General features: G+C 40.5%; 1 protein-coding gene across 2 annotated transcripts in view; it reads left to right on the forward strand.

The window, feature by feature from the left end:
- The first annotated feature begins 3,697 nt into the window (after positions 1 to 3,697).
- The window catches only part of LOC128620486 (leucine-rich repeat transmembrane neuronal protein 4-like), a 49,975-nt gene continuing 31,416 nt past the window's right edge, over positions 3,698 to 22,256 (forward strand). For both annotated transcript variants that reach the window (XR_008388153.1, XM_053645526.1), the window contains exon 1: positions 3,698 to 4,670. Coding sequence is in view for 1 of the 2 variants with exons in the window: in XM_053645526.1 (XP_053501501.1) it covers positions 4,667 to 4,670 (4 nt within the window). In the remaining variant the exon portion in view is untranslated. The remainder of the gene's footprint in view (positions 4,671 to 22,256) is intronic.

Genomic DNA, 22,256 nt, shown 5'->3' on the forward strand with positions numbered 1-22,256 from the left:
AAAGAGCAGCACCCATGATACCAATAACCGAGAGGTAGTAGAGAAGTAAGTCATGACAGAAAGCGGAACTAAGTAGTAATAGAAGAATAGAAAGAGAACCGGAGTCGGTAGAAAGTAATAGGTCATTGACAACCCTTACGAGAGCAGTTTCGGTACTACGAAGAGGAAGAATGCCAGATCAAAAGCGGTCAAAGAGATCATTTTGAGCAAGGAATGACTGGAGCTGGGAGTCAGCAGTACTTCCCAGTATTTTAGAAATGAACGGTAAGTTAGAGATTGGGCGAAATTTAGAAGGGACAGTAGGGTCCGAGTTAGGTGACAGTGCGGGGATGAAATCAACCCAGACATTCAAAAGGCTATATAATGCAAAGTGGTCTGAACTTGTTTCTCACACAGCTTTGACCACCTTGAAAGAGGGAGGGGCACTTTAAAAATCCATCCACCTTCCCTTTCACAGAGGATGTTCAGCAGTTTCACCAGCATCTTGAAAAGATTACTGGTTTAGCATCTGAGAACTTGAAAAAGATGCCATCAGCACAAGTCTATGGGGAACTTTGCAGAGCAAACCTAGCTTAAATAATACTGTTCCACCGAAAGAAATGGAGGAGAAGTAAGGCTTCCTAGAGAGGAACACAGCTGCCCTACATAAGGAAGTTGCTGTTGGCCTTACAATTAAATTAGAGGTAAAAGGGGGTAAAAATTTGCAGCGTTGCTATCGCCAGACATGGTTGATGCCTTAACACACCTCATAAGCAGAAGAAAAGAGTGTGGCATCCCAGAAGAAAACACATTCCTGTTTGTTTGACTGCTTATCGAGGACAAGACTGTCTGACGATTTATGCAAATAGGTGTGGTGCGTAAAACCCTGAACTTCTCAGGTCAACACAATTATGCAAACATCTTGCAACTTTGACACAGGTCCTAAACCTCAAAAACCATGAGTTGGACCAAGTTGCTGACCTTTTGGGCCACGATATTCATGTCCACAGAGAGTATTACAGGCTTCCAGAGGCTACAACCCAGCTGACCAAAATATCCAAACTACTACTTGCCATGGAGAAAGGTTCACTTACGAATCTTCAGCGCAAAACACTAGAAGAGATGGAAATCGAAGGTATCGATATTAAAGTCTTTACAAATGATATTGTATAGTTTAGTGTAAAGGCTATCAAGTATTCTTAGCCTAAAGATAATCCCTTGCGTACAACTTATTCGATGCTCGGAATGTTTATTTTTTGTTAGATGACATAGACTTGAGTGATTCTGAGCAAAGTGAAGACAGTGATGCTGAGGTTACATCCGGAGACTCCAACAGAAATGGGTTAAACATACAAACATCAAATCATTAAAGTCAACATAAGAAGTGTACCATATGATGCACCAAATTATTATTATACAATAGTTCAGATATACACACCTGTTCCTGAAGCAATATGGTCATCGTTAAACAAAGCAATATGGTCCATATGTGCCAAGTCAATGTAAAATATCTTAATCGGTTAATACGCATGAGGTTGATCTGCTTATTGTACTTGTCGTAGACCTAGATGCGGAGAACATCTTGCTAGAGATTTACAGTTTCACTGTAAAGGTGTAGTTTGTGTTTGTGTGTGAAATGTTTGATCATGTGACACCAGAACCTTTCTACTGAGCTACATTATTATATACAGCACAGGAATGAACATACCTCAGACGGTATGAGCATCTACTTCAGTCTACCAGCATGTCCAGGTGAGGTTTGATTCATTTCATGTACACCAAGCACTACCACTGTTTGTTACAGTATTTGATTTTTCCCTTCACAGATGTTGACTCTGCCTTACGAGGCTCATTTTAACGAGATATCAATGTTAATCGAAATAAACAATTTTTGAAACTAAAATGAGCGCCATAAATAGTCTTGTTTTTTTGTTTGTTTGTTGTTGTTTTTTTTTTTTACATATTTTAAATGAGATTTGTATGATCTCCCTTTCTAGTTCATTTGACATGTATTCAGTCACTGTAGGATGCTCTGAAGCTGTTTAGAATGCAGTTTCGATTGCTTTGGTCGTATCGAGTTATAATGTTCTGTAAACGACACAAATTGAAATTTAGATTTAAATTTTACATTTAGGATTAACTTGTACAAGTTTTTCCTGTTTGTTTCTGGTTTTTATTATTATCCACCATTCATTAGTAATGAACATAAACACTGATAGGAAGGACAAAGAGCACAGCAGGAGGGAAGAAGAGTGTGAACAAACCTGGTAAAAGCACACAAAGAACACTGATTCTTGATCTACACAATTCCCTAGTACAAAGTTGAAAAAATTCAAATGAGTGTTCAGAACTATCAAGGGCAGACCAAGACATTGTATAAAGGAACTTTATCAGGAACCAAGCAAGTATAAAGTCAGATTTTTTTAAAATTTTTATTAACAACTTGATATTATGGAGTTAAATGTAACATCAGGATGGGAAAGCGATTCAATCAATTATCTTATGCGAGGACGATAACAACACGACCGACGTGGATAAATAAATCGCCTGACTAACTAAAACAAACAGGCGGAAACACGTTTAACAAAAGCAGCAGTTCAGCACATTTTCACTCTGTAGATTAGTAATCGGTAGCCTACAACAAGAGTAGACTAAAGACTAAAGGGTTGGGAAGTGTGGCTGGTTGCGAGAAGAGCTCTGGATGGAGCTCTGGATGGAGATGAGCTCTGGTCGTCATGGTGGTCACCTCAGGGTTCAGGAATTTGTTTTCCTTTTTTGTAGTGATTCTTGAAAATTCTGCCGAAAGGGATGATGCAAGAAGGAGACAAAAACGTATATAGTCTCTGACAGAAATCGCTGCAGTAATGAGACATTTCCGGAACCACATCGCAAGGGGTAAACTCGCCAGTGAAATGGAATACCAACAGTGCAAGACTGCTGAGCGTCCTGCTGTGGTTAGTCACTTAAATATCCAAAACATAAGAGACTTTGTCAGGAATCGGGGCTTAACGCTTTAAAAAAAAAAAAAAAAAACAGCTGAAAAATACTGAATAAGTTTTATTTTTCTTATTGTTTTGTTTTGTTTTGTTGTTTTTTTTTTGTATTGGAAACATTTTAAATTTTTTAGGCTTTAAGTTTTAAGCTTTAAACTGTCGAATGCTTTAATATGCTTTCAGCAATGTTCATTACTGCTTTTTACGTTGATGAAACGATAAATTATTTACGTTCTCCACCTCCATTCGAGAGGGTTTTTTTTTTTTCCCCCGTTACACATAGGAAAAATGTCAGCGTATCTTCTGATACGTAATATTATCAGGGCAACTACTGTAATGTTGTTGAAAACAAGCACTAATGAAACTTTTGCTCCTTCTTTTATTCACTGACTGTGCATACTGTTATAAGTCCTCTGTAAAAGGTACGGTTGAATATTTACATCACTATACAGAAATATCACATATAGTTTAAATGGTTGGGTCTGTTGGAGTATGTCCCCACAGGTGAGGGATGCCTTTGCAATGCACAGGGCTGGTGTACGATGTGCTGAGTCCAATCTTTTGTCCTCATAAATTAGGTATGTCCTTTTAATGCACAATGTCTTCACTTTTGTGTTTATCTTTAGACATGTTCCTTTTATTATGTTTGACCCTTTAATACACCTTAATGACATTTGTGTTTGTGTGTGTGTGTGTGTGTGTGTGTGTAGCCAATGTCCTTATAAATCCTGTTAGTCCTTATAATACTGTTTTGTGCATCTAATTAGCTATCAAATGTCCTCATAATTGAGTAAGTCCTCATAAGTTGTGTTGTGTGTAAACAAACTCTGAAGTGAAATCTGTGCTGTGTGGCTCAAAATAGATTTTTTTTTTTTGATATACACACATCTCTTGTAGAGCAAGTGGAAAGGGGAGTCCCCCTAATGCAGCAAAAAAACCGGTTTAGGGTGCAGTGTCCTTGTAGTGCACAAAAACCCGTGCGTGTGTGTGTGTATGTGTGTGTGTATGTGTGTGTGTGTGTGCATGTATGTGTGTTCTGCGCTTCGCTCGGATGGAGGAGAAGAAGAAGTGTGTGAACGCGCGTTTTCTCTCCGTCGATGGGGATCTGGGTTTTTCTGATGCTCGCGGCGCGCGCAGAAGCGTTCGGGATTAATAATAATAATAATAATAATAATAATAATAATAATAATAATAATAGTCGTGTGTTCGGTTAGTAGACTGTTTATCCGCAAAACAACTTTTTGTTTCCGTTCCGCTGTCTGTCGTTTTCGTGCTGCGTTCATATCCGCCGTGTTACTTTCGCGCGCGCACTATGCTGCTCGGCGCTCCGGCGCTCACGTGGCTTCTTTCCGGCGCATTCGGACCCAACCGGAGGAGGCGCGCGGCCGCTCGGTCAGTCCGTGTGCGCGCTTTTTGGTCCCCTTAGAACAGATTTTTCTCTCTCTCTCTCTCTCTCTCTCTTTTCTTCTTCTTTTTCTTCTGCAAGCATTTTTTTTATTCTATTTATTTTATTTATTTATTTTTATTTTTGGATGAAGGACCGACTTGAGCCTTGAGACTTACGACTTAAGACTTGAGACGCGCGCGTGCCTGCGCGTCTTCATCGGGTCTGCACCGAGAGGAGACTCGTCGGAGAATCTCTCGAGAAACCGGAGGGGACACAAAGTGCACGAGACTGGAGGCGAGACGCAGATATGGGTGAGTTGTGAGTTTAGCCAAACAGTAGGCATATACATATATGATATATATAATATATATATAGCCTATATAATATATAAAATATATAACTATAATAATAACTAACAATGATGCAGAGCTTCTGAATAAGTGTTCAGGATTCTGAATTTGTAGTGTGTTAAGTCAAATCGTGATTTCGCGCGTGCAGGTTGTTAAAAAATTTTTTTCAACACCCACCATGTTACGGTGTTAAATCAGGCGTGCACGAGTGTGTGTGTGTGTGTGTGTGTGTCTGTAGCACAGTAGGTGTTAATCATCCACTGGAGGAATGTGTGCAGCACTGTGTGAGGGTTTAATACTGTAGCTGTTCATGTTCATCATTCATTCAACACTGCACGAGCTCTTATAGAATTGTAGCTTATTTGATCCATTTGTCTTTTTTTTTTTTTTTGTATTTTTATTAAAAAAGAAAAAGAAAAAAAAAGGTAGGAATTAATCCAGAACTGTAACTGAACATGTATGCAGTTTATTTGTTTGTTTGTTTGTTTGTTTGTTTGTTTGTTTAGGGGGGTGTGTGGGGGGGGGGCTTATCTAAAAAAAATTTTTAAAAATTAAAAATGTAAATGTGTTGTATCAGTAATATAAAAGAAGTGCAAGCAATGAAACCCTAAAACACATGATGGTGTTTGTGGAACTGTTGCGGTATTTTTCCTCCTTACTGTCCTGACATGATGGCAGCCAGGCGCTCTGCTCTGCTCTGAAGCTCAGGTGTGGGTGGCTTTGCTGAGCTGACTCGGTCGTGCATGAAGGGAATTTGTGGGTTTGGAGCTGCGCTGGACATTTATTTTTTATTTATTTATTTATTTATTTATTTATTTATTTATCTATCCATCTCATTTTCTTCAGTGTAGGCTGCGCTCGATTCGTAGCGTGCAGAGATGAAACCTGCAAGAGCATCGTATAATATAAGACCGTATACCGGAATTTGCACTACACCTAATTAAATGAGATAAAATGGGAATTTATGGGCACGTGTAAAGCAGGTACTAAACACGCAGCTGACCACTGAGGCAGCTTTAACCTCCCAGGCACTTTAGATCCAATTTTAGATCTGTTTCATCTGTAGCGTGAACCTTGAGGAGCCTCAGGCTTCAGCCTGTAATCCACTCGTCTATTAGAGGCAGCAGGAAGTCTTTTCCTGTAGATATTTAATGGAGCTGCGCTGAGAATCTCTTAGGCTTGTGTGCTTTGTCCTGTCGTGCCATCCGTCTATCTCGCTGATTGATGATAGTATCACCTGTGGGTTCTGCAGTGTCAGAGAGAAAGTGGGGGGCGTGGCTAGACATACCTAGCATGTTCTGTGTACGTGCTACATAACTTGTAAGCTAGTTACAAGTCGGGTGTAGCGGCTAGTCGCTAGTTAGGTTTTCTTGATTAATTAGCTGCAAACAAAAAAGTCGGGACTGTAAATAAACGTAACGGGTTAATTAGCTACTTTACAGTTGGGGTCAAAAGTTTACATACGCCGTGCAGAGATTGCGCAATTTTATTATCACGTCTTCTGGGAAACAAAGGAACGAAGGGCGGTACTAAATGGAAAAAAAAAATAAGCTCTTTAAACAAAATAACAATTTACCCCCATCATCCTCTCTGGATCTTCATGTATCGTGTTGCCATCTTGAGCATCAGTGAACATTTGAACCTTTTGTAACAGTCGTCTACGAGTCCCTCGTTGGTCCTCAAGGTGGAAAAGACGGATCTGAACATCATAAAGCCCGCTGTTGGAAAGGACTCAAATACAGTACGAAGAAGATGCGTACTGAAAAAGGAAAGAGTGTGCAGGACCTGGAGGAATTTTCTGAAGAACAGCGGGAAGTTTAACTGCTCGGGACAAACAAGGGACTCGTGAAGAACTCTCACAGAACATAAACACAGTCGATGATCATCCAGGTAGCGGCGCACGGGATTGAGAATCGAGCGCGTGTAAACGGGTCCGTTTGTGTAAATGCCGATATCATGGTGTCTTACGGACTCTATGTAAACATCTATCTGTTATGTGAAAGAGCTTCTTCAGGGAAGGACTAAACAAACAACTAAATGCAATTGTTTTATGCTCGTTAGCGTTTTGCAGATTCTGCAAGCCGTGCGTAAACTCATGACCCCGACTGTAACTAGGCTCATTATGCAATTGAAATAAAACGGTATAGCGTACGTGTTGAACAGCAAGCAGAGATTCTTATTGAGCTGTTGCTTGGAGATAAACAAGGCGCGTTTCATTCGATTAATTTTCATGTTTTGCAAGCGACGGTTTATGGTTAGTGAGCACTGCCGAGGGAAGAGAAGATGCATCAGGAAATCGTCTTTTCTCTTCCTAGACGATTATGGTTAATACAGGAGGACAAAATAGCTGAACGTTTTAAAGCTGCAGATGCTACGGGGTTTTTCGACAGATAAAACATGGAAATCACCTGATTTGATGGTTATCGTGATTTCTGATGCCGCCGTCGATCATCCAGAGCCTAGCGCGCGCGCGTGTGTGTGTGTGTGTGTGTGTGTGTGTTGGATGTACACTTTTGCCAGTTATGGGTAAAAATCATAAAACAGGGTCTAAATTCAGACTATAGCTTTACACTTTCATTTCATTCGTTTATTTCTACGGACTCTGAGCGTATCAGGAGAAAGCCGTCACGTTGAAGCTGTTATACTGAACCAAAGTATTATATTTTTCCCCAGTTCCATGTAGCAAGCCTCTTTAACACGCTCTATGTCATGCTATTATAGGACAATAATCAACAACAATACGGTGTGACGAAGCTGTGAAGCTGAACGTTTTCTACAGTGTTTTATTCCACTTATGCCGATGACCGCGATTTTCTGTTTGTTAACAGAGCGACGCGTCGTACTTTTTGTCTGTTTGTAGTTACGTTTAACGTCGCGGAACATCCGCGGAACGAGTTAGCGCTTACGTTATAGCACCTCATAAGGAGTCGTTTCCTCCTCCTACAAGCCTCTTTTGTTCTTTCTTGAAGTTAAACTTAAATTTTACAGCACTGACACTGGAGACTCCTTCCATATAAAATGTTCAATAAATATCTCTTTACAAGAGGAAAACCTCACCGTTTCAGTTACTACAGTCCCTATGAACGAGGTGTTACCATAGAAACGATAACGTATTAGAACGAGGGCATTAATATAAACCTGCACTACTGTCAGAGCTGCTGTTCTAGAGAATTAATCACCGTCTGACCAATCAGAATGCAGAAAGCAACAGTGCTCTGGTGGTGTAACTTCATTGGGATGTATAATAATTAAGTTAGACACACACACACACACACACACACACAGACACAGACACACACACAAAACCTGTGCTGGTATTCCCATCAGGATTGCTGTCAGTGTCCTCATACATCATTGTTAGCGTGCTGTGCTCATGGCAGATGTTAACTCGCAGCTTCTCAGACCGGATACAAAACACAACGTGTGTTTAATATTCGTATAGAATTTGTTTATACGGTCGTGTTGTAATTTTAGGCTTCTTTGAATTCACAGAAAGAGAGAGAGATAAAGAATTTCGAACGAATTTCTTCACTGGATTTTTTATTTATTTATTTATTTTTAGAAAGAGTAAAGCCAAGATACGACAAGCGAAGAGGCTAGTTTTACAAAAAGAAAACAAAAAAAATGGTTTCCACTACAAATACCATTACAAATCATCAACTAACCATTACTGGTCCTTAATGGTATCCACTAGACATAACATGCCACCAATATAAGGCAACAAATTACCTGTAGAGACCCACAGGGATTATTAAAGTTTCCATTAAAACTAATACACTTCCCATTATAACCATTAAAGCCATTACAGTTTCTATGAGGATTTCTATTGGTTTTTTTTTTTTTTCAGCAGGGTGCGTTTATCTACACAATATATTAACCCGACACTTGCTAGCTTGCTAGCATAATTCATTTGAAATTACTTGACTAGCTCTTAGCATGAACTACACACTGCTACCGAGATAACTAGTGAGCTAAGTAAGCAGTAAACATTAGCACATTGCTGCATTTAGGTAAAGCTGGCATGTGCTTGTATATGGGTTGGATGCAAGAGCAGGCGAAATATATATATATTCACAAGATGTTAAATTAAGGGGCGGGGCAAAAGTGGAGCGACGGGAGGACACGGGTCGGCGATCGTCAAACGGAAAATAACGTGACGAAGGCGAACTTATAATGAGAAATAAACAAAGTAAAACCACGAGGCTCGGAATCTTAACCGGAAAGTGAAGGATTATAGGAACTGAGGTCTTGAGGTGTTGTGACGTGACACGCTGAGGATTCTGGGAGTTTGTGAACTCGTATTCTATGCAAGCTTACGAAATGGAAATAAAGGCTAGTGTTCAGTTGGCGCGAGATCATTAACGTGATCTAGCTTTTGATTTTCATTAAGTATTTCCGTATCGAAAGCTGAATGCTAATATCCGTAGCGGTATCGGCTCACTCTGGCTAATACACTTTCCACCAGCCAATCAGAAAGAAGTCTTTTATTTTGCATAAACTATTTTCAGTAAATGTCTCGCTGTGTTGTGAATGGATTTAATTAGTGAGAGAAACAACAACAACAACAACAAAACTGTTGCATCATTTTGTGGCAAATTCTTAACGAGTTGGAATGGAGTAAAAGACATGAATTAATTCTATATTACTGGTTTCATATAATGGGCCCTTTTTTTCCCCACGCTTCCTGTTTTTTTTTATGCTGGAAAAAGTATTTCCGCTAAAACCACAACAATGTGGTTTAGTAGTAAGTAATAGTTCAGGGAACTTAGCAGTGTGTTACATATCTAAACAATTTACCGCTGTGTCATCTTTTTATATCTTTTCCCTTGATGGTGTGCAGAGGAAATATGAGTTTGTGCGATGAAAAAAAAATCTCTTATACCCAAGGATAGTATGATGTGTGTATCGTCTCGCTGCTTCAGACTGCACTGAAGTTTATTGCTATTGTCAGCGCTTTCAGGTCAGCACTTTCCATTTTCACCCTGAAAAGCTGACGGTATCTGAGGGGATGAGAGTTCGGCAGAGAGCAGATGTCCATCCTGTGGAGCTGATTGTTATGCGCGACGTCCCCTTTTATGACTACGGACTAGCTAGGTCTGTGTGGCTAATGCTGCGTTCGATTAACGCTTGATTCCGCAAATCAGAATCGCAATCCTCCGACTAGGAAAATCCAAAGAAAACGTTCCTTCAGTTTGTAATTCCTACTTGGAAAGATGGCAAGTTGTCTTCAACCCCGAGTTCCACGTACGATGGCGTGGTGAAATGGCAGCTCAGAACGTCAACAAGCTAGCAAGCGAACATTAGCGATCATGAGTTTATTAGCTGGCTAGTTTGTTGGTAACAAACTGCACACATGCTTTACATGGAGTCGGCCATGTTGTTTTCCACACACCAGAAGCTAGCCTTTTCCAGGAAGTAATGATCTTTTTTACCGGATACTAACATTAAAGTAACTGACTTTATCTGTTTAGAGAGATAAACGAAGCTAATATGGCAAACCTGAAAAGTGAGCTAATCACTACAAATGTTGGCCAGCTACTGTAGCTAACTAGGAATATAGCTGCCTGGCGTTAGCAAAAGAAAGTTATCAGTGATATAAGTGAATTTATCTAACCACTATTTTATTATTCTGTAAATGAAAGTGGTCAAATATAACGCGCGAATGTCAAGTAACTACAAAGCTAATTATCATCAGTGCTTCTGAACGCGGTATCCGTAAAGAAGGTCTTGTATTATTTATTTATTATTATTCATTCAGGTTCAGGATTCTAACTCATTAAAGTCAGGGAATGAGAATAAAGTGAAAATTCGCGTTTTAAAAAGCATTTTATTTGACCTTTATTTTACCAGGAAGTCCCATTGAGATCGAACGATGGTATATCGTGGTATATAATGGTATATAATATTTAAACACCGAAATATTTGAACAAAAACAATTACACGTCTCCTTCACCACATTCTTTATGATCGCCTTAAATTCATCAATAGGTTTAAATCTTTTTGCAATTTATTCCTTGTCCAAGGTGCACAATAGGACAAAGCCGTTTTCCCCAGGTCTGTCAGAACCCAGGGTACTTTAAAAAGCAAAAGACGTGGAGGGACGCAACGGATAACTACCCGATCTAAGACAAAGAAGGTTAAAAAGGTAGGGTGGAAGTTTACCATGTATATAACTTTAATGCTGTTTTCTACGTGTAGTCAATGATGCCCAGCCCACTAAATCATAAAGAGTGCAATGATGAGTAAGAGACTTTACGTCTGCAATAAAACACAGAGATGCATGGTACACTGGATCAAGGCTCTCTAAAGTAGAGGAAGCTGGATGCGTATACAATATATCACCGTAATCAATCACAGGTTAAAAAAAAAAAAAAAAAAAAAAGGAGCTTCTACAATTTTTTTTCCTGGTATTTAAATTGAAACAATATTTATTTCTAAAATAAAAGGCAACTCTTTATTTTGAGCTTCGCAACTAAATTAGCGATATGTAATTTAAAGGAAAGCTTATCATCTATCCATATTCTCAAGTACTCGTATGAGGACACCCTTTCAATGGATCTACCATCGGACATGAAAATACTAGCATCATCGAGCGTCTGTGAGCGAGATTCTGAAAAAAACATAAACTTTGTTTGCTCTCTGTAAGGCTCTGGGTTACTGATCGGAAGGTCGGGGTTTCAAGCCTCATCGCTGCCAAGCTGCCACTGTTGGGCCCTTGAGCAAGGCCCTTAACCCTCTCTGCTCCAGGGGGCGCTGTATCATGGTTGACCCTGCGCTCTGACCCCAGGTTCCTGGCATGCTGGGATATGCGAAGAAAAGAATTTCACTATGCTGCGACCAATAAAGACTCATTATCATTCTGTGCGTTCAAGGTCAATTTTAAAACTCGACAGAGCAGTTTGCAATGAATTAAATGCAATCTGAAGCTCTTGCAGTGCCTGCACTAAGGAGGGTTCCCTGGGGAACACCTGAAATTATCTCAAGAAAATCAGATTTTATGGCCATGAAAATAGACAGACAGAGTTCGGTCGGCAAAATAGTTTTTATACCAATTTACAGCCCTAGAACTAAGAACAGCGTTCCTAAGCTTGTCCAACAGCAATTTGTGGTCCACTGAAGCAAACGCCTTAGATAGATCCACAAATAAGGCTAACCCTAATCCTTAACCCTAATCCCTAACCCCAACCCTAATCCTTAACTCTAATCCTTAACCCTACCCACTAACCCTAACCCCAACCCTAACCCCTAATCCCTAACCCTAACTCTAACCCTAATCCCTAACCCCAACCCTAACCCCTAACCCTAACCCCAGCTCTAACCCTAATCCCTAACCCCAACTCTAACCCTAACCCTAATCCTAGGCAGTCACAACCTTTGCAGCAATGATGGTACTGTGACCAGTTCTAAAACCGGACTGAAAATCATTTAAAATATTATTATCATGTAAAAAAAACTTTTTTAACTGTAAATTTACCCGAGACGCAAGAATCTTAGCTAGTATTGAAAGTTTGGAAATAGGACGAAAGGATCAGAAGGAACTCCAGTTTTTAATACGGGAAGAACGTAAGCAGTTTGGGTATAGAGTTAGACATAAGACCCAAATTAACCATATACGTATTGGGCTCAGCAATAATGTCTGCCACTAGCTTTAGGAGATAAGGATCCAAATTGCCTGGACCTGCAGACTTTCTGAGGTCAAGATCTTTCAGAGTTTTATAAATTCGAGCAACTGAAATAGGTTTAAAAGCGTACAAATCCAGATTCCCTTCACTTCCAGTAGGTACAGAACAATGAACAGATACATCTACATTCGAGCGATCAAACACAGACCTAGCACAGATGAAATGTCTGTTAAACTGATTGATCATAACAGCTTTGTCCCTTATTTATCCCCTGAGCCAACCAATAAGCGTTCAGGGAGGATAACCCCATGTCTGCCTAAGAAGGATTTAATCTGTTTCCCGGTTCTTTAGGTTTTCTGTAACTGACTTAAGATAAAGCTCCGATTTAGACTTTCTTCTCATTAAGGCATGTTTGTTATAATTAAACCAAGCAAAGTAGATTTATCTTGTACTTTGATGTTTGGCCTTGTTGGTTCACTTATGAGTTGTACAGAATTTAAGGAATCACACAATTCTTTAAAACAATTTGAGGATCCTGAGCAACCCCAATTTAAAATCACCCATGAGGTTAAACTCGGAATCGTTTAATCCATGTAAAATATCTGAAATAGATTTAAAAGCATTCTTTGAAGCAGATGGGGGTCTATAACCAACCAACAACAGTGATACTGTAACGATTTGGAGGCGCAGACGGAAACAAATGCAGGTATGACAGTACAATGTGAGTCCAAAGGATAAGGCAGAGGTCAGTAATGATGAACAGGCAGAGGCGAGGCGATCAGGCAAACAGGGCAAGGCAAAGAGACGAGGTCGTAAACGTAAGCAAAGGAAAAAAAACCAAAACAGAATAAACAGACATGGTACAAAGGCTTGGTATCAACAGAGGAAAACGTTAACTGAGTGTATACTTCGCAACTTGATGACTGCATGAGAGTCTCTAAAAGATGAATAGTGTGAGTATGTGTGATTTGAAACAGATGTCTCTGATTAGAACTCCGGTGATGGCGAACGTGTCCGTGTGTCGTTTTCGGCCATGTTTGTAGTTCGTGGTGCATTCCGGGAAATGGAGTTGCTGCTTTGCGGCGGTATGACAGATATGGCAATCCTTTGATACACCACTTTAACTGCCAACACCTCAAACTGTTTAGCTTTACTAACTGACAAAGTAACAGAGCTAATAAAGTTGGATTTAACATATATGGCAACCGCAGCTCCTTTACCAACACGATCAGTTCTATAAACGTTCTCGCCATCGGTAAAAATCAAGCCACCGGTTACAGATTTGTTCATCCGGGTTTCAGATAGAACCATCATACTGTATCAGCATCTGTCATATTTACCCAGATCTTGATTGTATCCGTCCTCGGGACAAGACTTTTAACATTTAAATGAATAAAACCCAGTCCTGTTCTGCTTTTAAAATCTGACCGGGAAGGTAAACTGTGCATAAAGGTGTCAGGCCCAGAATCGGGCTAGAGTTCAACAAGGTGAACTCATTCTCCCTGTCGTACCCAGTTTATTTAGTCTAGCGTTACACTGGATACGCATTGTTGTGATAATAAATTATAATAACAGATAATTCCCCCAGAGACTTTAGTCATTAATCATTCGAATGATCCAGAAATTAAAAGTAATGAAACGCTGGAAATGAAGTAGATTCTCGCCGATCTTGGCGCTCCTTCTGTAGCTGTGTGTGAGAGCTGTCTATTTGCGTCCTTGTGAGACTGATTGCTGATATTATTAGGGACGCATCGTTACCTTTTATTTATTTATTTTTCCCCCCAGACAGAGTACGAGTACACGTACTCAGTATTCGTTCACGTCAGTTGCCGCCGTGTGCCGCTAAAGGACAGCTCATTCTTGGCGCGTGACGTACGACACACTCGCCCGCACGTTTTATGGACGTCCGAAGGATTAAAAGCAACATCCACAAGATGGCGTGCTGGCGCCGGAGCGTCCCTGTCCCGAAATGTTTCGTGATTTCGTGCGCGACACGCCGAGGAGCCCTCGTATAAAGCTTTCCGCTGTCGTTGTGATTGTTGTCACGAGCTGTGTTTCGAATCCAAACTCCGACCTTACATTCGTTCATGAGTATTTACTCATCTAGAAAATTCTAGAAAGAGAGCTTTTAAGAGTAGGTTTCAAGGCCGCGTGAAAGATTTTCCATCAATCCCTTCAAGGGAAACTCTGGAATATTTGGAGAACGTCCCTTTCGAAGCCCCTTGCGTCGTTGTGTATATCGCGTAACGTTACAGGCGTTAATCGTCGAGGACGTGTACAAGTGACGCGCCACATGATGCGCACGCCAGATATTTTTACAAGTAGATAAATCCGAGTATCATTCAACGTTAATGAACTCAACGTGCTCGTTTTTAATGACGGCGCTCGACGAGAGCGCTCGGGTCAGCCGTCCTCGCGCTCTCGGTTTAAACGCCGTTAAAGATGCTGTCGTTCCGCGTCGTGATGTTTGCACAGAGTTTTCAAACATCATTAGATTTGATGGCTCAGTCCTTAAATCTCTGGGTTAATGATGGGAAGGTCAGGGGTTGAAGCACCGGCGCTGCCTAACAAGCTGGTACGGAGGAGTTTTGCTGCAAATCTTAAATTAAGCATGAACTACATCCTGATCGATGTCATTTTGTGTCTTCTGTTGATTAGGGCAGCAACGTTAACTAGGCGTACATCATGCAGTGTTGATGTGTATTGGGTTTTTTTTTAAAAGGACTAGTAAATGAGCACCGTATTGAACTGATACTCGATACCAGTATAAGTATCCATGCATTCTTAATCTCTTTTCTTTTCCACATAGTGTACAGCTCTTTGACTTGTCCTTCTCGTCCGCAAGGATTTTAAAGCTGTCATATCCAGGATGAACAATAGTAATTTCCTTTTGCACAGAAAATGCGTGACCTAATTTAAAGCCCTATGTTTATCCAAATAATCTGGTGATGATCTGCAGGTTCCCCCGTTCAGATTAGTCATGTTTTGTATTTTGTTTTGTTCCGGGCCGCCACGACATTTTTCCTCACTACACAGATGAATTCACTTCTGAATCATGCAGCACAAATGTCAGTGCAATAACAGGCTCGGTCCCAGAGCGCTCCTTAAAACAAGATGAAATCCGAAATACGGTTATAAACGGTTCCAGTCGGTCCCCGGGTACGTTTCAAAACACTTTCCGGAGGCTTCGGTTTAGAGCACTGCAAATCTTCAAGGTATTTTGTTTAACAATCAGTCTGTAGACTCGGTGTCAGTCATAGATCCAGGAAGCCCCAGGGGTCGTATATTTCCGATCTGAACGAGAGCTCGAGTGAATAAAAAAAAGGCGACGGAGGCCGATCTGAGTGAAATGACTGATCTGATTCCTATCTGATGAGGGTGATTGAAGAATAATAGTCATGTTCACCTTTACATTCGATTCATTTGTAAATGATTCATTAATTGCATTCGTTCTGTGCATGTGTTGGCGTCACAGTGCACTCCTGGGGCAGTAAAACAGGCGAAGTTCAAGTTGAATCGGCATCAAAATGGCAGTTTTAAGGCAATTCTTTTTGCTGTAGACAGAAGATATTTGGGTTTGAGATCTAAAGATGAACATGAGAAGAGAGTTTAGACTTTCAGCTATAAATTTCAAGGTATTAATATGTAGATGTGTTAAACAAAAACAAAAAAAAACATAGAACAGAGCACATTTTGTATCAGACCACCCAATTTGTAGATAAATATTAGAATATTGGAACATGGAACTGACAGGTGTTTCTTGTTACCAAGGAGTGTTCTGTTAGATTGATTGTTTAGGTTTAGGTTTTACCTTCAGGTTGACCTGTGAAGATTATATCGCTGTACTTTAGTTGTTGTGAAAAAGGATAAACCAACATGAAGACCAGAGAGCTGTCTATGGGAGAAAAGCAAGCCATTTTGAAGTTGTGATGAGACATTGGGTATTGCCAGTAGAACAATTTGGAATGTCCTGAAAAAGAAAGAAACCACTGGTGTACTGAGGAACAGACGCCGAACGGGTCGGCCAAGGAAAACAACAACAGCTGATGACAGAAACATTATGAGAGCTGTGAACAAAAACAACAACCTCCTCCACAGGGCAGGGGTGAAGGCAGAACAATCCACTATTCAAAGAAGACTTACCACAAGGCGCAAACCACTCATCAGCACTAAGGATCAGAAAGCCAGATTGGAATTTGCAAAGAAATACAAGGATATGCAAGCAAATATTAAGTGTTATTGACTGTAGTGTACTTCAAGTTTTATGTGTTCCTATACTTTTGCTCATGTAAAAATTGGGCGGTCTGGTGCAACAGGTTTTATGCTTTATGTTGTTTAACACGTCTAGATGTAAATACCAGGAAATATAAGCTGTAGTCCTAAACTCTTTTGATCTCAAACCCAAATGTCTTTGATGTACAGCACAAAAACGAATAAATTAGCCTTGCTGTTCCAATACTTTTGGAGGGGACTGTATTTTTTTGTGTATACATTTTTTAAATGTAAACACGCTTTGGATCGGATTACACCCATCACGCATATAAACAAAGACTGTCTACAGAATGTTCTGGGTTTTTTTTTTTTGATTCTGTATGAACAGCTCATTCAGGAGCCGGTTCGAGACTGGCGAAAATCTTCGCACCGATAGACAGGATGTTTTTTTTTTTTATTCTCCAACGCCAGAGCTTTCACGGATCAGTATACACTCCCGACACACTGCACCTACACCATTAATACACAACATCACCAGCTTAATGATGGCTTCTATCCATAAGAGATTGCATGCCAGGCCTTCAGGGAGGAAAAACTTTCGCAAACCCAGTCGAGCATGAAGCAGGATCGTTTCCGCTCTCCGTAAATCCCAGAGGAAGCTGGGAAAAGAAAAGTTGTTTGCTCAGATATATTTGTATACGCACAGACACAAAACTTTGCAGTTGTCCAGCCATTTTTTTTTGGAGCAATTAAACATGATATCTACTTATAAACATTATGCTGTCATCTTCAAACAAGTGGCTTCTTATTTCATTGTCTTTCTCGTTAATTAACTCCATTAACCATTGATTGGTTCCCACTGGGGAACCAATCAGAGGATGTGTTTATACGCAGTCAGTCCAAATGAGTTCACGCCAGATGACATAAAATCCCAATTAATTCTGTTTCATTTCAACACTTTAATATGACAAAAAGTCCTACTTATACGTGTGTGTTACATGTCATCTGAACCCGAATTGTGTACATGGAAAGGAACCTGTTCACTGTCGCTGGTCCTCATAAGTTGTGTATAGATGGTAGCTTAAGCGAAATGTAACGTTTCTGAAATGTTGGTTTACGTCCAAGTCGCGTGAGTATATAGATGAATGACCCATGATTTACCAGCGTGTGTATGGTGACATTTCTCTGAATTGAATAATTAATTAAACTTAATACATTCGTTTATTTGTCTTAATTTATAGGTTTGTGTTGGCTCGCATGCATTATTTGTCATATTCTTGAATTAATGCCAATAATATAAAACAACTGCTTTTCAGTAAATGTTCTCGATGGTGCTGTTAGTCTCTGACGTAGTGGACTAGCACGAGAACGTGTTTCTTATAGAGACGCCAAAGCTCTTCTTTAAGTCGGTCTGGATGAGTCGCGTCTGCTAAAGGCTGTAAATGTAATGAAAACAATCAATCTGTACTCCACAGTATATTCCTGATATAAAGGTGCAGTAATCAATCAATCGATTACTGCATGTTGTCCAGACCCTGAAGCAGCAGAGCATCCCCACACCATCACACTGCCTCCACCATGCTTGACTGTAGGTATGATGATCTTTTTGTGGAATTCTGTGTTTGGTTTTCGCCAGATGTAACGGGACTCCTGTCTTCCAAACAGTTCCACTTTCCACTCATCAGTCCACAGAACATTCTCCCAAAAGGTTTGAGGATCATCAAGGTGTGTTTTGGTAAAATTCACACGAGTCTTAATGTTCTTCTGGGTCAGCAGTGGTTTTCACCTCGCCACTCTTCCATGGAGGCCATTTTTGCCCAGCGTCTTTCTGATAGTGGAGTCATGAACAGTGACCTTTATTGATGCAAGACAAGCCTGTAGGTCCTTTGATGTTGTCCTCGGCTCTTTTGTGACTTCCTGGATGAGTCGTCGCTGTGCTCTTGGAGGAAGTTTGGAAGGTCGGACACTTCTGGGAAGGTTCACTACTGTGCCGAGTTTTTCTGTTTGGAGATAACGGCTCTCGCTGTGGTTCTTTGGAGTCCCAGAGCCTTTGAAATAGCTTTGTAACCCTTCCCAGACTGATGTATTTTAGTGTTAACTCCTAATGCATTTTTTAAACTCCCACTTTCTTAGCTTGATCCCCTTAGGACCTGATTAGTCAAGAGATTAGAAAACGTTCGACATCAGTTGGTGCTTTTCTAAAAAAATTTTTTTTTTAAATGTAATGCTTTCGGGTTTGGAAGCTCCTCTGTGACCAAAACAAATCAAAGGTCTTTGGGAATATAGTGTAATAATCAGTTTATAATCCTACTGATATCTTGATTTGAAAAAATCTTCTGCACACACAAGGCTGCTTTCACACTTTTTTTTTGTTTTTTCCCCCTCACCCTCCAGTACATGTTCTGCATGTGATCTTATGAAAAGGTGGGTGGACTGACTGCGGTCTCCTCCCATAGGGTTACACTGATATTCGCTGCTGCTTAGTAGTAGGCGTGTTTGTGGGCGGAGATTGATTTTTGGTGAAATGTATGTTTTGTGCTGTAACCTGAAACACTAAACTCATTGTGAGCGGTTCTTATAGACTTTTAGTGCCGGAGCAAAGAGCTCGCCATTAGCTTCCCCTCCGTCTTCCTGAACATTGGCATGAGTGACTGCAGCTCCGCCCACACCATTTAATGTTGGAGTGTGTTCCATCAAACTCGGTGAACTTTAACAGGCATCAGAGTGTCATTTTTACACATCAGCAATCCGCAATGTTTTCATTGAAATCGGTGGCAAAAAGAAACAAAAATATCTACTGTGCCTTACTTACGTTATTTCATTCATACAACTGAGCAGTTGAGGGTTAAAGGTCTTGCTCAAGGGCCCAGTAGTGGTAACTTGTCGGTCCTGGGATTTGAACTCACAACCTTCCGACCAGAATCCATTGTCTTGATCTCTGATCTTCCACCACACACTTTGTTGAGTGTGTTTTGGATCGTTGTCTTGCTGCGTGATGAAGTTCCTCCCGATTAATTTGGCAGATAAAATGTTCCTGTAAACTTCTGACTTCGTTCTGCGGCTACCATCATGATTTCCATCATCAATAACGATTAGTGAGAATGTTCCAGAAGCGGCCATGCGAGCCCAAGCCATGCCACTACAGAGGCACCATGTTTCACAGATGAGCTTGTATGTTTTGGATCATGAGCAGATCCTTTCTTTCTCCATCACTGAGGTTAATCTTGGTTTCAAGAACATTTGTGGCTCATCTCTGTATTTCTTTGCAGATTCCAGTCTGGCTTTCTGATTCTTACCGCTTCCTGGTTTGCATCTTGTGACATGACCTCTATATTTCTGCTTTCGACGTCTTCTTCGAACAGTGGATTGGGATACCTTGGTGATGTCACTGTATGTTGTTTTTGGGTTTTTCTTCACAGCCCTCACAATGTTTGTCATCAACCGTTGTTGTTTTCCTTGGCCGACCCATTCGGTGTCACTCATTACACCAACGGTCTAAACTCTCTTCTCATATTCGTCTTTCGAATTCGATCTCAAACCTAAATGTCTTCAGTCTGCAGCTAAAAAAAGACAAGGATAATAATAAAGAATTGGCCTTGCCGTCCCAATAGTTTCGGAGTGGACTGCATGTATAAACATAACTCATGCAGGATTGCCATCCAAACTTTAAAAGCCACAGTCATGCAGTGAAGAACCTGCTCAACTCCGTGTCATTATTCGATGTAATACTCATCTAAAATGCACCCGAGTGTGATCGTGCTGACTGACAAGAGGGGGATGCAGGGCACGACAAAATGAGGGATTTATACTAAAAGCACTATTTAAACCAGAATGGACTGTGTAAAAATAAATGTAGTGTATTGAATATTTAACGCAAAAGGAGGGCAGAGGCTAAAGCATGGATCGTTTGGGTTTTACAGGGAATTGGAGGGAAGGGTTAATTGCAGGTGCTGCAAAGTTCAATTAGGAATGCACTTAACGTAGATAAATATGGGCTTTTTTTAATTATTCAAAATCTGTGCCACCCAGCGGAATAAAAGCCCTGGCTTGTCTGCCGTGTTTTTGTATAATAGACGAAGACATGAAGGGAAAAAGAGCCTCTCGAGTGAGAAGAGAAAAGCTATTAGGGAATATTTGACTGGTTAAAAAGGAGGAGGGCTGTCGGGGGTGGGGGTGGGGGGGGTGAGAGCACTGTCTGGCTTTGGCGCGTGCAGAGAGGCACTTTGCATCCTGAAAATCGTTCCATCGCCTACGGAGCTTTTGTACTGAGGCAGCTTGGCAATTGTTTTGGTGACTGTGATAACATACAAAACACCAATAGCCGTCATCAAACGATCACAACGTCGGTTCGAGTTAGTTCAGCTCACAACGACGGCACAATAAATGTAAATTAGAGTCATTTTGGTGTAACATCAGTATAAGTTAGGTCTCATTGCTCATGTTATTTCATTGTACTAAATTTATAGGATAACCAGGTTATAATGATCAAGCCTAATTGGTAAATAGCACTATTTTTAACCATTCACACACACACACCATTGGTAGCAGAGCTGCCATTCAAGGTGCTAGCTTGCCAACTTGGGTTTCAGTGTCTTGCCCGAGGACACTTCGGCATGTGGAGTCATGTGGGGCGGGAATCGAACCGCCAACCCTATGATTAGTGGACAACCCGCTCTACCACCTGAGCAGTGCAGCTCCAAATCACATGCAGATCACATGCAAATCACATGTAAATCACATGCAAATTGCATGTAAACCTTTTAATTCATTATCGTTTCTACAGTAACAGCTTGTTCATGTGGACTTGTACCACTTGTACCATTTTATGGAAGGAGTCTCCATTTGTAACAGTCAAAGGTAAAGACTTAACGTTACGTTTTCGGGCATTTCCAGGCCAGACGAGTCCGTCTTTTGACAATCAAGAGACAGGGAAAAAAAAAAAAAATGGAGGCTGGCGAGAAAGGCTGCTTTCGAGAACAGGACCTAACTTGTTTTGTGGACGTTCCACAACATTGAATGTAACTATAAACAGATTAAAAGTGTCACAACGTGTCATTCATTAATACGTTAAAAATAGTCATTATTGGCAAACTGTCATCGTGTAAGAAGAATAAAACAGAACGTGCTTCATGGTGGTTACAGTACACGTCCGAGTGTCTTATTACTATACGTTACATTAACATAATCAGTGAGACAAATGAACCATGCCCATAGTATGATTTTTATTGCCGTATATATAGTATACATACATATAGATAAATGCTAATTGCTGGTGATTAGTGAGAATGGATTAGCAGGACTTTATTATGTGACCGTAAGGATGGCAGCAATCACTCAGAGATTTGCTAGCAGCATCAAAACTGATGACTTTATCATTTCTAACATACAGGAAGCTTGGATGACTCTTGAACCTCGCTCTGTCACACTGAGGGTTCCGGACATGTGCACCGAATCCACAGAATCGTGCTTTACTCTATATGATGAGTCAGAGTCATTCCTGCTTCTTTTTTTTTTCATTTTGGATACAATCCTACCCTGAAACAAATTGCCCACTTTACCCCAATCTCTTTCTGGCATGGATCAGACAGTATGAAGCAAACTGAAGCAGCTATTAGCTAGATTTAATGGCTCAAAAGACACAATAGGTTGATTTATCGTTTGAGCTCGACCGATCACTTTTAATGAAACGCAATAAAAATGGTATTCGCGGTAT

Source organism: Ictalurus furcatus, chromosome 16 (assembly GCF_023375685.1).
Source record: "Ictalurus furcatus strain D&B chromosome 16, Billie_1.0, whole genome shotgun sequence".
In the NCBI taxonomy this organism is placed as follows: domain Eukaryota; kingdom Metazoa; phylum Chordata; class Actinopteri; order Siluriformes; family Ictaluridae; genus Ictalurus; species Ictalurus furcatus.